Here is a 13,020-nt window from a genome sequence, read left to right on the forward strand (position 1 = left end):
GCCAACAATAGCAGGCAAGCCATCCGGAGCCAGGAATATATTTCTGGATGCTGAGTACATTGGGACACCATCTGTGTTTATTGCCAAGTGCGCTGATGATTATCACATTGACTATAATTGGCCTGCAACATTAAGCCTGCACGCAAAGCGTTAGCAAACCCAATCCTTTCCATTATCTGCTAAAATACTTGATGTAGCTATTCTGTCAAGGGTGCAAGGCTAATGCCATTGTCCTTGTTTCACAGCAAAATGGAGAGGGAAAGATTCACTTCTGCTCTAGGGCCTCATCCCCTTCGATATCTGCGCTATAGATAGTACTTTTCCTAATGGCACGGTCTCATTGATACTTATGGCTTATGAGTTCTGTCATTAAACATGTTTAAAACAATGACTTTTGATTTAGAAGTTATTAAAGATCTAGGTTTCACTGCATATCACTAGAGCAGACATTAATTGGAGAAGTGGATGTTATGAAAGGAGGTCCCCAACCTGGTCATTGTCCCTTTCATAACCATAACACCCAGCTTGTGCAGACTGACCTCTCGTTGAGATATTGGCCCACTAATTGGATTTCTAGAAGAATGTATCTAACCTGAAGAGAGAGAAGGGCGATTGGGGTCATTGATTTCCTTCATGTACCATTTTTCATCCCAAAGCCTACCTCCATCTACAATTAATCTCCGGGGTCCATTTGCTCCTCTGCAGCGACTAATTGACTTCACACAGACTCCACTTTGCTGGCCAATTACAGCTCTCAGCCGAAGCAGTGGCAGTAGTAAGAGCAGCAGAGCTTGTCTCAGACAGGAAAACACTCCACACCTCTCACACCAGCCATGTTGAGAGAAGGGTTCTGGGCGGGGTGGGTGTAGTAGTTCCACCACTATCACATTTAGTGAACATGAGCAGGGGTTTGGAGAATGAGACCGCTGGTAGTGCAACCCGAATGCCTGTCTGTCTGTGTCTGCCGCTCGCTCTCTGGAAAGAAAACAATTGGTGCACCAGTCATGCCACAATTGTTAATGTTGATTGTCTCCCTGCCATTTTAAGAGGAAAGTGAAGATGCTGGATATTCCTTAGATGCCAATAAACTGTTGATTCTGTGTCTGCCTGTCAGACAGGGAATGAGGCAGGGCACCGTGATGCCCTGAGTTGCCAAATGGACTTAACAAGGTGGTAATTAGCGGATGGCAGGGTCTTTCTTTCTATATCCAGGGCCGGGCTTCTGTCATGGAATGGCCTCATTAGACGCCCACTGACAACCCTGCTGGTGACATCCCTGCATTGCTTCCGTGCTCATTTAGGAGAGGATTGTGTCTATGCAAGCCAACTGTAATTTAGCTGCCTGTTTACTTGGGTGCCTGAGAATATCTTTACTTTGATGGATCTTGTCAATTGTTTCTCTCCCAGTGAGGTGAGGCACACTGGTGTGCCAAGAAGCCAGCTCAGATGCAATTTGAGATTTAACGTGAGCATTTTTGGCAAATAAGTTCTCGTGCCAACAGGGGAATATGACGATTGCTACAGGTTTCACCTGTGCGCTCAGTAGTGTGCCAGATTATATGCCAAAAAGTTTATGTATTCTGTTAAGTATATTCCTACTAATGCCAAACATTTTACATTTCTGTTTACGCCATTAAAATTCAAGCTTATGAGTTTAAATCCAACTTTTTTTCCTTTTGAATATGGATTTGGCCAAGTCCAAAAGCTCATTGTTTTCCCACAAGCTTGAGTCAGAGTTGGTGTTCTGTGCTGCTGAACCCTTCTTATGGTGTTGGAAGGACTGAAGCTTTTGTCCAGTCTGTGGACTGAAAAACGACCCGCCTTTCAATGAAAGACTTTTACAAAGCACTTTAATAGTTTTGACATCAGATACAGAGAATGACAGATGGTGAGCTGAGCATAGGGATAGACCTCTGCTCTGTGCAGTTTCTCATGCTCACTTGGCAGATCTACCAAAATGAATGTATCCTATGGGACTGGAGAAGGATGATGGGCAGCAGCACCTGTCTTTGTGTGTGTGTGTGTGTGTGTGTGTGAGAGTGTGAGAGAGAGAGGGAGGGAGAAAGAGAGGCGGGGTTCTGTCAGTCCATATCCATATGTTTCCACTCTGCAGGTCTTTCATTATTGATCTAAGCAAGGCTTCAGAAATCATCTCCTTAGGAAGCCTCTCTCCTCTCCTCTCCTCTCCTCTCCTCTCCTCAGTTAAGTTGGATGTGTGAAGTGAACACTGGAAGCTAATGGCAGAATTAAAAGCAGACAGACTGGGGGCTTGGTCTTTATTTGCCTTCATCCTGACCGACTGATCTAACTGATGAGGCAGGATGGAATGAGAAAAAAAGGTGTGTGTGTGTGTGTAGAGGAAGGGGAGGGGGGGGCAGCTACAGGTAGACACACACGCACAGCCTGTGAGAGGCTGGCGATATGAAAACACAAAAGGTTAAGTGGCTCAGAGAGGAGGAAAGAAAAAAGCGATTGCTACTCAGAAAGTGATCTCACAGATAGGTGTGAGGAGTCCTGTGGGGATCTGCCAGCGTTGACGAATCTCCGTGACGAGGGAGGCGAAGACGTACAGTCAGAGAGGAAGACTGCAGAGCAACAGACATGATGATGGAAGGGTAGGAGGAGAGAGAGATGGGGCGAGTTCCCATGCGGCTTCCCATGCATCATCATTCAAAAACCCTCCCACCCACTTTCCCCTCATCCCTTGCTCCCTCTGTTTTTAATGATTCTCTGTCCCTGAACTGCCCCCCCCCCCCCCTGCCCCCGCCCCTTCTATGAGAGAGTGTCTGTAATAGCCAGATGACAAGGCACAAAGGCTTCCATTGTGTCCCACATGCCTCGCACTACCAGCCTGGCAAGCCAATGATGCGCTGTCTTGTAAGCTAGCGGGAGGCTGAGAGCTTGGAGGCTCCCTCCCTCTCGCTCCCCCTCTCTGGAGATATGATGTAGAGCACTAACGCTACCTGACAGCCAGGCCACAAAGGCCGCCCTGTCTTCAAAACACTTGAGTGGGAGTTCGCTTTGGGTAGGGGAGGTGATGTGTGTGTGTGTGTGTGTGTGTGTGTGTGAGAGAGAGAGAGAGAGAGAGAGAGAGGGAGATTTTATTGACCCAGTGGGATATCTAGCCTTGGTTGCAGGAATCCTGTGATAACAATTAGCACCATCCATTGTCCATAACTGAACCCCGCTGATCTTTCCAGGGAGGATAATGTGTGTGGAAATGGAGCCAGGCTGGTATTCCCATGTGGAGCAGAATTCCCAAGCAGGATGGAAACCCTGTTCGAGAAAATATCCTCCCATCCCCTCCCCATACCCCCTAACATGGGAACAGAGCTGGCCTGGAAGGGGAGGGATGTGTACTGTTTGTGTGGGTGTGTATGTGTGTGTGTGTGGGTGTGTATGTGTGTTAGAATGTGGGGTTTTCATGTCTCATAGCTTCTGGGAACATGGACCACAGGCTTGTGGTTTGCGAGTTGTGATGCGTGGCCAGACCCAGCTTTTGTTTCCTTGACCTAAATTCCTCACATTCATTGTGCCAGTAAAAAGTCTATAGAGTTACATAATGGGGAGCCATGTTTCTCTTGGCCCCGGCCCTCAGCTGTATCTCTGCCATACTGCAGTTACTGGACTGTTTCAACTTAAGTAAAGTAGCAGGCACTCCTCAAAGTGGCTGCAGGCCTAGAATCTCCAAATTCACTCCAATGTTTGGCTCATTTGTGTGCCTGCAGAGCAATGGCTTAAAATATCGAGCTGTTTTGAACGCCCAGTAAGTATGCATATTGACGAAGCTTACAATGCTCTCATCAAACCTATGTTCTACAACACTTTTTGGCAGTCGGTAAGGGGGCAGATTAGCATACAGCTCAGCCAGCCAATGGAATGCTGCTAATCTGCGATCTCAGTGGCGGTCCTTTTTATCACCTTGGGGGACTTCAGAGAACTTCATTTAATCTAAAATAATTTTTGAATTAGGTGAGAGATGGTTCCCCGACAGCGAGCCATTTTTTTATTTACCGCATGCTTTCAGCCGCCAAGTCTATCCCCCAAGACATCCTGCTGAAAATGGATGCCGTCAAAATTGCTGTTCAACTTTCAAGAGTAGAATTCTTGTTGGGTGCGGACTGCGTAGGATGCTCTTCACTTTGAAATGTTTCATTGCTTTCAATGTGGGAATATTTCTCTTTGTGACTACCCAGTGTGATTATTTCTTATTCAGTCTCTTTCAACCGAATTTTGTATTTGAACTCTGCCACTCCGTTAAAGAAAGTGGGTGCATATGTTAGCAAAGAGGTTGGAAGGGAGTTGAACAATATTTCGAATTCCAATCAAGGTATAAAAGATTGCATCATCTATATAGCAAAACTTTGTTCAGAATATTTTTTTTTAGAATACACTCAATCAATCCTAAAAAACACTGTATACAGTAATAGGAAAATGGTCATGGGCTGCAAGTCCAACAACATATTTTCCTACATTCTGCCATTGTACAGCTGTTTCAAACCACACAGAAAGGTGATGCAGATTTAAAACATACAGCTGGACTTAATTGTGCATTGCAGGTCCTATTGCTGCTGCAATATCTGTCAAAAACAATCACAACACAATGCTTTGTCCATTTAGTGCAGCCCTACTACCCACTACCTGAGTTATTAGAAGGTGAGACAACAAAGTGAGTCCTCCACTCCCTGCGAGGCAGCTCTGAGGGAAAAGACGATGCTTATTGATGCCCAGAGTACTGAAGCCATTTTCAAAGCGCATCCTCTGCGCCCCACCCTGAGGAAGAGGCTCACGCTCCACATCAGCTTCAAAACATTAACAGCTGGAGTCTACACAGCTCACAGAGGCAGAGCACTATAGCAGACACAAGGGAGTTCTCTCTCTCCCCCTCTCTCTCTTTCTCTCTCTCTCTCTATCTCTCACTTTCCTCCCTCTGACATTCTGTTGCTCCGAGGAGAATGGTAAATTTCCCTCCTCTTGAAGATGACTGCACAGCCCCCCGCGAGTCCTCAAACTTCGCTTGAACCGCTGTTGCTCCGGAGTGTGCGGTGAGAAGCAACAGTCCTTATATTGTCCTCCTCCTCCTCTTCATGCTAACATCTGGATAGTCGGTGGAGGAGTCCAATTACTGTTTCATCACATATGACAGCTTCAATCTGCCATGTGTGCCCCTGGGGTTCCTGCTCGGTACCTAGCCTACTCAGGTGCAATGATTGTAATCCCGACACGGTTTTGAAGTTGAGCTTTCTAGCTGTACGCCTACCCTTCTGATCGGGGGCTTGCAGCATCTGTTGTCACTGGTCAGAGGATTGTGCAGGCGCTTGTTACTAATTCAATACAATACAAATTCACATTTTGGTTTTAATTGTCTTAAAAATCACATCAGCAGAGTGTTAGAGTGTTGTAAATGAGTGTCACGTAGATGCCCTCGTATGTATTTTTAATGTTGGACTGACCCGGGTTCCTCTCTTCTCCTCTCCTCTCCCTCTCTCTCTCCCTCTCCTTCTCCCTCTTCCTCTCCCTCTCCTCTCCTCCAGGTAAGGTGCTGAATACTGATCTGCGCCACTACCTCAGTCTGCAGTTTCAGAAGGGCTCCCTGGACCATAAGCTCCAGCAGGTGATCAGGGACAACCTGTACCTGCGCACCATTCCCTGTGAGTAGCCACCACAGCCTCGGGCACCCGAGTCTGCTCTGTGTGTCTGGGCTCCGCTTGTTGCCCTCTGACCCCTCCAGATGGGGCCGGGTCTGTTCACGTCTGCAGCACCAGTCTGCTTTCTTCTTGCCCACCTTTCCTCATGTCTTTTTTTTTTTTTTTAAAGCCTCTCGACTTTAATTCCGCTCCGTGTATCCACTTCCTCCTTAGCGTCAATTAATTACTAATGTGAATTAAAAGTAATGTCAAGATGATATGAATTTCTGATTTATCTAACAACAAAACTTGGCTATTTACCAAAGCATGTGCACAGTACCCAGGCTCAGACTGAATGTAACACTGGTATCCTAGGAAAACCTTACCATCTCCAGTGGACTTTTATACCGAGGCTGACGTCAAAATTGACGTAAAATTTTACTTTATTCAAAACAAGTGTCTTTCCAGTACAGGTTAACTTAATAGTTTTTGAATCATTGTATAGACTTTTTTTTCATTGTCATTTTCTTGATGCTAGTAAAGTGATCTGCTTTATTCTGCCTTGTTTCAAGAGTGACTCTTGTTTCTGGAAAATTCCTGGAACAAGTGAAACTGCTTTGGAAAGAAGGTGAATTATCTCACACCTTTGGCAGAATTTATAAAAGAAAGAAAAATAAGATTGGTGACACTTTATTTAAATCGTCCACTATTGACTCTCTGCTATATATCAGTTGACTGTCAACAAGATTTGTCTCGACAGACAAGCCAACATGTATTCAACCCACCACTAATAGACTATAAGGGGCATCTCAAGTGCTGATCAACAGACTTCATCAACTGAGTATCTATTGACTATCAGCTAAGAAGAAACACAAAGAAACATGGAATTCATTATTTAATTATATTGCCTTACTGTCTTATTACCCAAACTAAAAAAACAACACTGTTGAATATTTACTGATACAGTTTTGAAAGTCAACAGTGGATTATGAAAATAATGTGATACCATAAGATTTTAAAAGCAAGTATAAGACTAAATGAATTGTAAAGATCATTTTTTTGCATTGTAGGCTTCACTGACTCCTTGGTTAATTATTAAATTAAAGGTGTGTCGGAGTGATGTTAACTCATCTCTCCACAACTCTTTATTTCCCAGACCGGAGTCTCTTTCTTTATGAGTCTGCTCTGCCGGTCCTTTAAAATAGAAGGATAAATGACCAGGGCAGAAAGATGCAGTTTTTATACCCTCGTGGTTTTCAAATGGACAGCAAGGCCAACAGGGCTAAATGAAACAGCAGCTGTAATTCTCTGCTCTGCACAGCGCAGAGTGAAATGCCATTTCGCCATTTATCACCGCTCCAGTCTCATTTATTATCTGTGTAACTTTCAATTAACATTTAGAAAGTTTCTCATTTCTGACATTTTGTTATGATGGAAAGTCACGCACCCTTTGAATAATATGTTATTTTTCATGTACAAGTAAAACATGGTTGAATGATTGGAAATAACTACAAGTAATCCTAACCGGCAGGGCTTCTTAATTTCTCATCTCGCTGAATGCATCTGCTCATTTTTCATCCCTTTCACGGGCCAGTGTTTTGTAAATGTTCCGCATGTAAATCATTGTGATCATTTAACCAAATCATAGGCTTTGCTGCAGAAATTAATGCAAAGTCATAAAAAAAAAAAGCATATGAGGACAAATTAGCCTAACCGCTCCTGAACAATTTCAGAGATAAAAGCAGTAGCATCTCAACCAGGGTTGCGCTCAATTTCCTTCAAGCATCTCCAAAATTGATGCAATCATTAAAGCAATTACATCTCAAGCGCTAGTTTTAGCCCGTTCAACGCATTTGAGCCGAGGTTAGAGCGTCAACAATGGCGGTGTAAAACCTCGTGCCGTGCGAGACGTCACGGTCTGGCTCCAGCAGGTCGACATATTATGCCTCTCGTCCGCTCTGCTTATGAGAGGCCGTAGCCGACGGGGGTTGCGGCTGCACTCCCGAGCCGCGCTGACCTCGCGACGAGCCTCGGACAGCCGCCGCGGCGCGCTCGTTACCGCGGCCTGAGCGCCATCTCGGAGCGAGAGGAGCGTGACTTCCTCCTTCCCCCAAACGCTGGGGCGAGGGCTTCATTAAACGTCGCTCTCGCCTCCCCACAAAAAAAAAAGATGACAGGAACGGAAGACGGTGCCAGGGGTCCAAAGCACCACATAATCCTTGAAGCTTGGCTGAACCCCCCCCCCCCCCCCATCTTCAACTACCTCTCTTCTTCTCCAGGCATTAATATCCGTTATGGCAGGGCAGGCAGTTCCACGGGTCTCATTGCAAGATAAAAAAATATATATAAAAAAAAAACGGGGAAGGATAGTAGAAATTTAAAAAAAAATGCCCTAGGTATTCAATCTCAGCAATTGCTCTTTCTTGAGGAGATTGAAGAGGGCTCCTTTCAAGTTTTTAAGCCAGTGAGACAAAAGACGGCATATAGGCGCCTTGATCTCGCTCATCACGTTCCCTCTTAATGGAGAATTTGTCCTCCAAAAGAGAGCCAAAGAAATACGTATAAAAATAATCTTCGGTATCGGACGAAGTTTTGACTTGCAACTGAAAAACTTATTCTCTATAAAGATTCCAAAGGGGCCAATAAAGTTCATAAATGCAGCCTGGTGAGCTACAGAAAACATCATACGGGTCTTACAGAGTCAGACACAGCAATTATCATCATCTAATGTTTCTTTTGGCTTAATACATTCACCAGTATCCTTTCAGATGTTCTGACCAGACATCATATACCTAATGTGATATAATCTCTCCCCTTTAGAGAAGAAGTGAGTTGGGTGTTTGAACAAGAATTTCCAGTATTAATCCAATATTAATCCTTACTTTGGATGCATACGTGAATGCATAAATGAGATCCTGCATGAATGAATGGTAGACTTAAATCATGAGATCATGACATAAGGGATGACGCATTTTCTGGTTCACAAAATTAGATTGGTGTAGACCAACTGCCGATGAGCTGATCATCACTCCCATTTTTAGGCTGATATGTCGCTGCGTCCCTTCTACTTCCAGGCCTTTTGGAGGCCATGAGGCCAGGACATTCATCACACATTTGGATTAGGATGCAGTAGCACCTCTGGTTCCTCTATAAGGAGCTTGAAGAGGGCAGGGTGGTCTGGCATTTGGCAGCATCTGGTTTTGCAAATCTTTTTTTTTTTGCTTTCCCCTCTCTCTTTCTCTTTGTCTTTCTCTCTCTCTGCTGCAATTAGCATCCAGGAGCTTTGCTGCTAAATGCTTGGTGTAGGGCTGACTGTCACTTGGGCTCTGGTGCCCCACTGAGCGGGTGTCCAGCCTGCTATGAGGAACACAACAATGTAATCTCACATAACAATTGGAGAGCTAGATTTTGTTCTGTAGCTACAACAACCCCCTTTAGACTTAGTGCCATAATGCTGTTTTTTTTCTTTTTTCTTTTTTTCTTTGTTATGATGTTGTCACCCTGTATTGTTTTCATACAGTTGTTTCATCCCTTCAAAGCAAACTTTGTGAGGACGCGGACAAAAGATGCAAGTTAAAATAGCGTGTTCTTTTCCAGTGAGGATTGGCGGCAGATTTTCTCTCGTCTTCTCTTCAAAGCTCCGTCTCAGATTACAGTCAGATGTAGGGTGTAGACTGGTTTCAGCAGTCTTAGCGGTCTTCTGTCTCCACTATCTACCCATGGCTAAGGTGTAACCGTACTAACCCACACCGCTGCAGCCGGTCCAGATGCGGATAGAGAATGACCTTTTGTCCTTAGGGGAAGAGTTCACACCTCTAGACCAAGACAGCCATGATGATAATTTCCGCAGCCATCCGTTTCCCACGTCCCTCTGTCTGTCAAGCCGTCGCCCTCTAGCCTCTTCGACCTCTGGCAGTCATGTTGCGGCAACATTTTCAGACATCAGATGAATAGATGATAATTACAAAGGCACATGGCGCTGTGATGAGAATCGGAGCCGCCAGAGCCTCTGTGGGAAAACCGATCCAAGTTATCTCACCATCTCCAGGTAGGATAGCTGAACAAACAAAAGAAAGTTAGATTATTTCCATATTCCCCTACTCAAAGACACGCTCATATTTCCTCCTTTTTGTGGCCTTGCCGCTCTGCTCTGATTTCTTTGTCTGATAGAATAAAGTATTGTCTTTATAACAGACAGAGCTATTTCTGATGCTGCAGTCAGGATGGATGTTGACACAGGGAGAAGATGAAGTGTGGAATAGGTCTGTATTAAACTCCATATTAAAATCCCTTGTGCCTGCAGCGTAGTCAGATAGTGGAGCAGTTCAGTTGAGGTACTGTAAATGGCCTGATTACATCTAAGCTGACGGTAAGCAGAGACGGCATCTTGGAGAGCGTAAAATCATTTTCATAACAATATGTTTTCGACGTCTCACAGATGAGAGCATCAACAAGACAAAACGAGACAGGTTTTTTTTTAGCCAATTACTACAGTTGTGGCAGATTATTTTTTAACGACTGCAAGCTTTGTGGGCACTGGCACGTACTGTGGAGCTTCATCGTTGGAATGGCAGCCTGTTTAAGGAGAAGAACAGAAATTAATAGTTCAAGAGGGAGAGGAAGGGAAGAAAATACAGATTTGGAAACCTGGAGTCCATAGACCAACTGTTGCTCTAAGCTTGCTTCAGAAATAAACCAAATGGCCTTGAATATAACCCCTGAAATTAAGGGGAAATACATTGTAAAACGTTTCACAGTTTTTTACTCCTGTGACCATGGACAGTTCAGCCCAAGTTTATGAACATGAACAAATCTCTCCCAAAGCTGGAAACGAGAGTGTCAAGGTTGTAATCTGTGATGCCATTAAAAGTGACTTTGTGGAGCTGCTTCTTTGATAGTAAAAAGTAGAGCTACTGTGTGGACATTGCTCTGGGGATATAGGTTTTCTATGAATTCATTCTATGACTTCCCAAATTCAGTCTTTCATAGAATTCTTCCAGAAAATATCTTTCTCTAGGTGCATTTCCACCTTAAGTCCATCATACTAGGTTTGCATGAGCGAACTTTTTACTTAAGAAGCATTACACAGAGAAGTCAGTACCATTCCTCTTTCATCATTGTATTCCTGGGCCTGGGAAACCAAGCTTTGAGTTAGATTTTAACGTGAATGTACAGGATAAATGCATATCATATACTCGGATGTAGGCAGTGTAGTTATTCAACACATATACAGTAAGTCATGCCTGAAGTGATGGTTCCATAGTTCCATCCATGCATGTGGTTCACACCTAAAGCCAACTAGGCCACAAGCGGACCAACCCAACCATCATTCTGAATTCACCACTTCTCCTCACTCACTGACTGTATTAACACAACATGTCATTGCCTCCACGAGGAAGAAAAAGCATGGTGTCGTACTCAAAAATCTCTAAGTAAAAGTGCCCATTAAAATCCAATTCATTATCATTATCATTACTGTTCCGCTCCTTCAGTCTTCTGACAGCTCTGCTGCATAGTGTGCGGAGGATATTTTCTCTGTTTCAAATTTGAATAATTAATTCATAGCTTTGTGATCCCGGCTCTACTGACTATTCATGATGTAGACACAGGTTTCCCCCTGGATACTGCATTTGGACTTGACTCACATCCCCGTGGGCATGTTGGAAACGGTGTCGCTCCCAGCTCCCCCTCCGTCAGTGAGTAGCGCATTCCTCTGGTGTTGATCCCCCTCCTGTCTTTGCCTGTGTCATCATCGGCAGGTACCACTCGGCAGCCCAGAGAGGGGGAAGTTCCTGGAGTGGACTATAATTTCATCAGCGTGGGGGAGTTCCGTGTGCTGGAAGAGAGTGGACTGCTGCTGGAGAGTGGCACCTATGACGGTAGGTGTCCTGGCCACCATAATGTGTACAATACAACTTAATCTGAAGGGAAGGAGAGGAGGAATCAGCTGTTGAACTAATAGGAGTAGGGATGAAATATCAGGCAGCACAAATTTGTCAAAGAAATTACTTAATATTTCAAATGCAATATCAATCGTGTGTGTGTGTGTGTGTGCGCGTGGGTGGGGGGTTAGGGTCTGAAATACCTTTCCCCCTAAGAAAAAAATTGCACCATCTTGCGAGTTGGGAATTTCAGCTGTCGATGGTGCTTTTTTGATATTCTTTCGATTCGTTGTGCAGCCCTGCAGGAATAGCAGTGGAATTGCTGAAAAGCGAGAGTTAATGACTAGAATGAGCTGGGCATTCCTGTGATAGGCAGATTACTTCCCAGAGAAGGATGAGTGAAACAGGGAAACAAAGCATCATCACATTACCCCGACGCCCTGGTTGTTAGTTGGCCTGTGTGTCTGCTGAGCTGTGCACCATCACCACCCGGGTCATCAGGTGAAGTCAACACACTGCCCACGTCATCATCCTGTCATCGTGAATGTGAAAGGGACTAGAGGTAATATATCCCCGAGTGATTTTTGTTCTCCCACAAGGAACTTCACCCCGGCCCATTATACAGTGTGTTGGAGATGTGTTGGGCATGTAAGAGCTCCCTCTCCAGCCCTCTGACCCACATCCAGCGCTGGGAGACTGACCCTTCAACCCCGGGACAGCGAAGCAGTCAACAGGATGAATAATGGATCTGCTCTGCCCTTCCCTGCTTAATGTAACGCCGCTGTAGGTTTATGGAAGGCACAGTTTCAGGAAGTTAGTTATTAATGCCCAGGCCTTCGCCCTCTGAGTCCTCACTGATAAATTGTGAGAGAAACCTCTCATGCGCAGACACAGATGGATGGACAGATAGACAAACACACACACACACACACACACAGAAAGAGAGGGAGAGTAGTTTACCACATAGTGAATGATCTCCTTGTGGTGAGTCAATCATTGACTGCAGTTCTGTGTTCCCGGTTGCTCCGGGACGAGTCCAAAAGGCAGCCTATATAGGTCGTAAATGTAGCCATTTATATCTGGCTGGTTGAATGGAAACCAATGTGACTAATCGGCCAGACCTGTGAACAACAGGAGCTCGATCTGTTAGCCGTGGTCAATCTGTAACCGACAAACACACTCACAACCACTGCTCTGCCGGAGCCAATCTCTGAGACGATGAGCATTTCACAGATTGGTTGTCATATCACTCAGAAATAATAGAAAGTTATTTTAGAAGACACATATTATGAAAATACTTAACCAAGCATAAAAGAGGAAAATTGTGTTTTTATAAGATCTCTCCTCAGCATTAATCCATTAAATTTCCACATCCCAACAGTCTCCCTCTCTGCATTCCAAGCAGGTCTTAGCAGCAGAGTTGACTCAACCGTTGGTGAAGTTGACGGGGAGGTTTAAATTGTGCTAAAACAAAGAGAGGAGTTTGCCAAAAAAGTTGGAGGAGTTTTTGT

General features: G+C 44.7%; 1 protein-coding gene across 1 annotated transcript in view; it reads left to right on the forward strand.

Annotated features, from left to right (window-relative positions):
- The window catches only part of magi3a (membrane associated guanylate kinase, WW and PDZ domain containing 3a), a 109,872-nt gene that overhangs the window by 59,734 nt on the left and 37,118 nt on the right, over positions 1–13,020 (forward strand). Inside the window, exons 2-3 of the mRNA XM_071521835.1 lie at positions 5,535–5,651; positions 11,387–11,506. Of these exons, the coding sequence (XP_071377936.1) occupies positions 5,535–5,651; positions 11,387–11,506 (237 nt within the window). The remainder of the gene's footprint in view (positions 1–5,534; positions 5,652–11,386; positions 11,507–13,020) is intronic.

The sequence above is a fragment of the Centroberyx affinis genome, unplaced genomic scaffold, assembly GCF_046629955.1.
Source record: "Centroberyx affinis isolate AG114_WGS23_722 - 3 ecotype Tasmania unplaced genomic scaffold, CSIRO-AGI_Caff_v1 ptg000933l_1, whole genome shotgun sequence".
In the NCBI taxonomy this organism is placed as follows: domain Eukaryota; kingdom Metazoa; phylum Chordata; class Actinopteri; order Beryciformes; family Berycidae; genus Centroberyx; species Centroberyx affinis.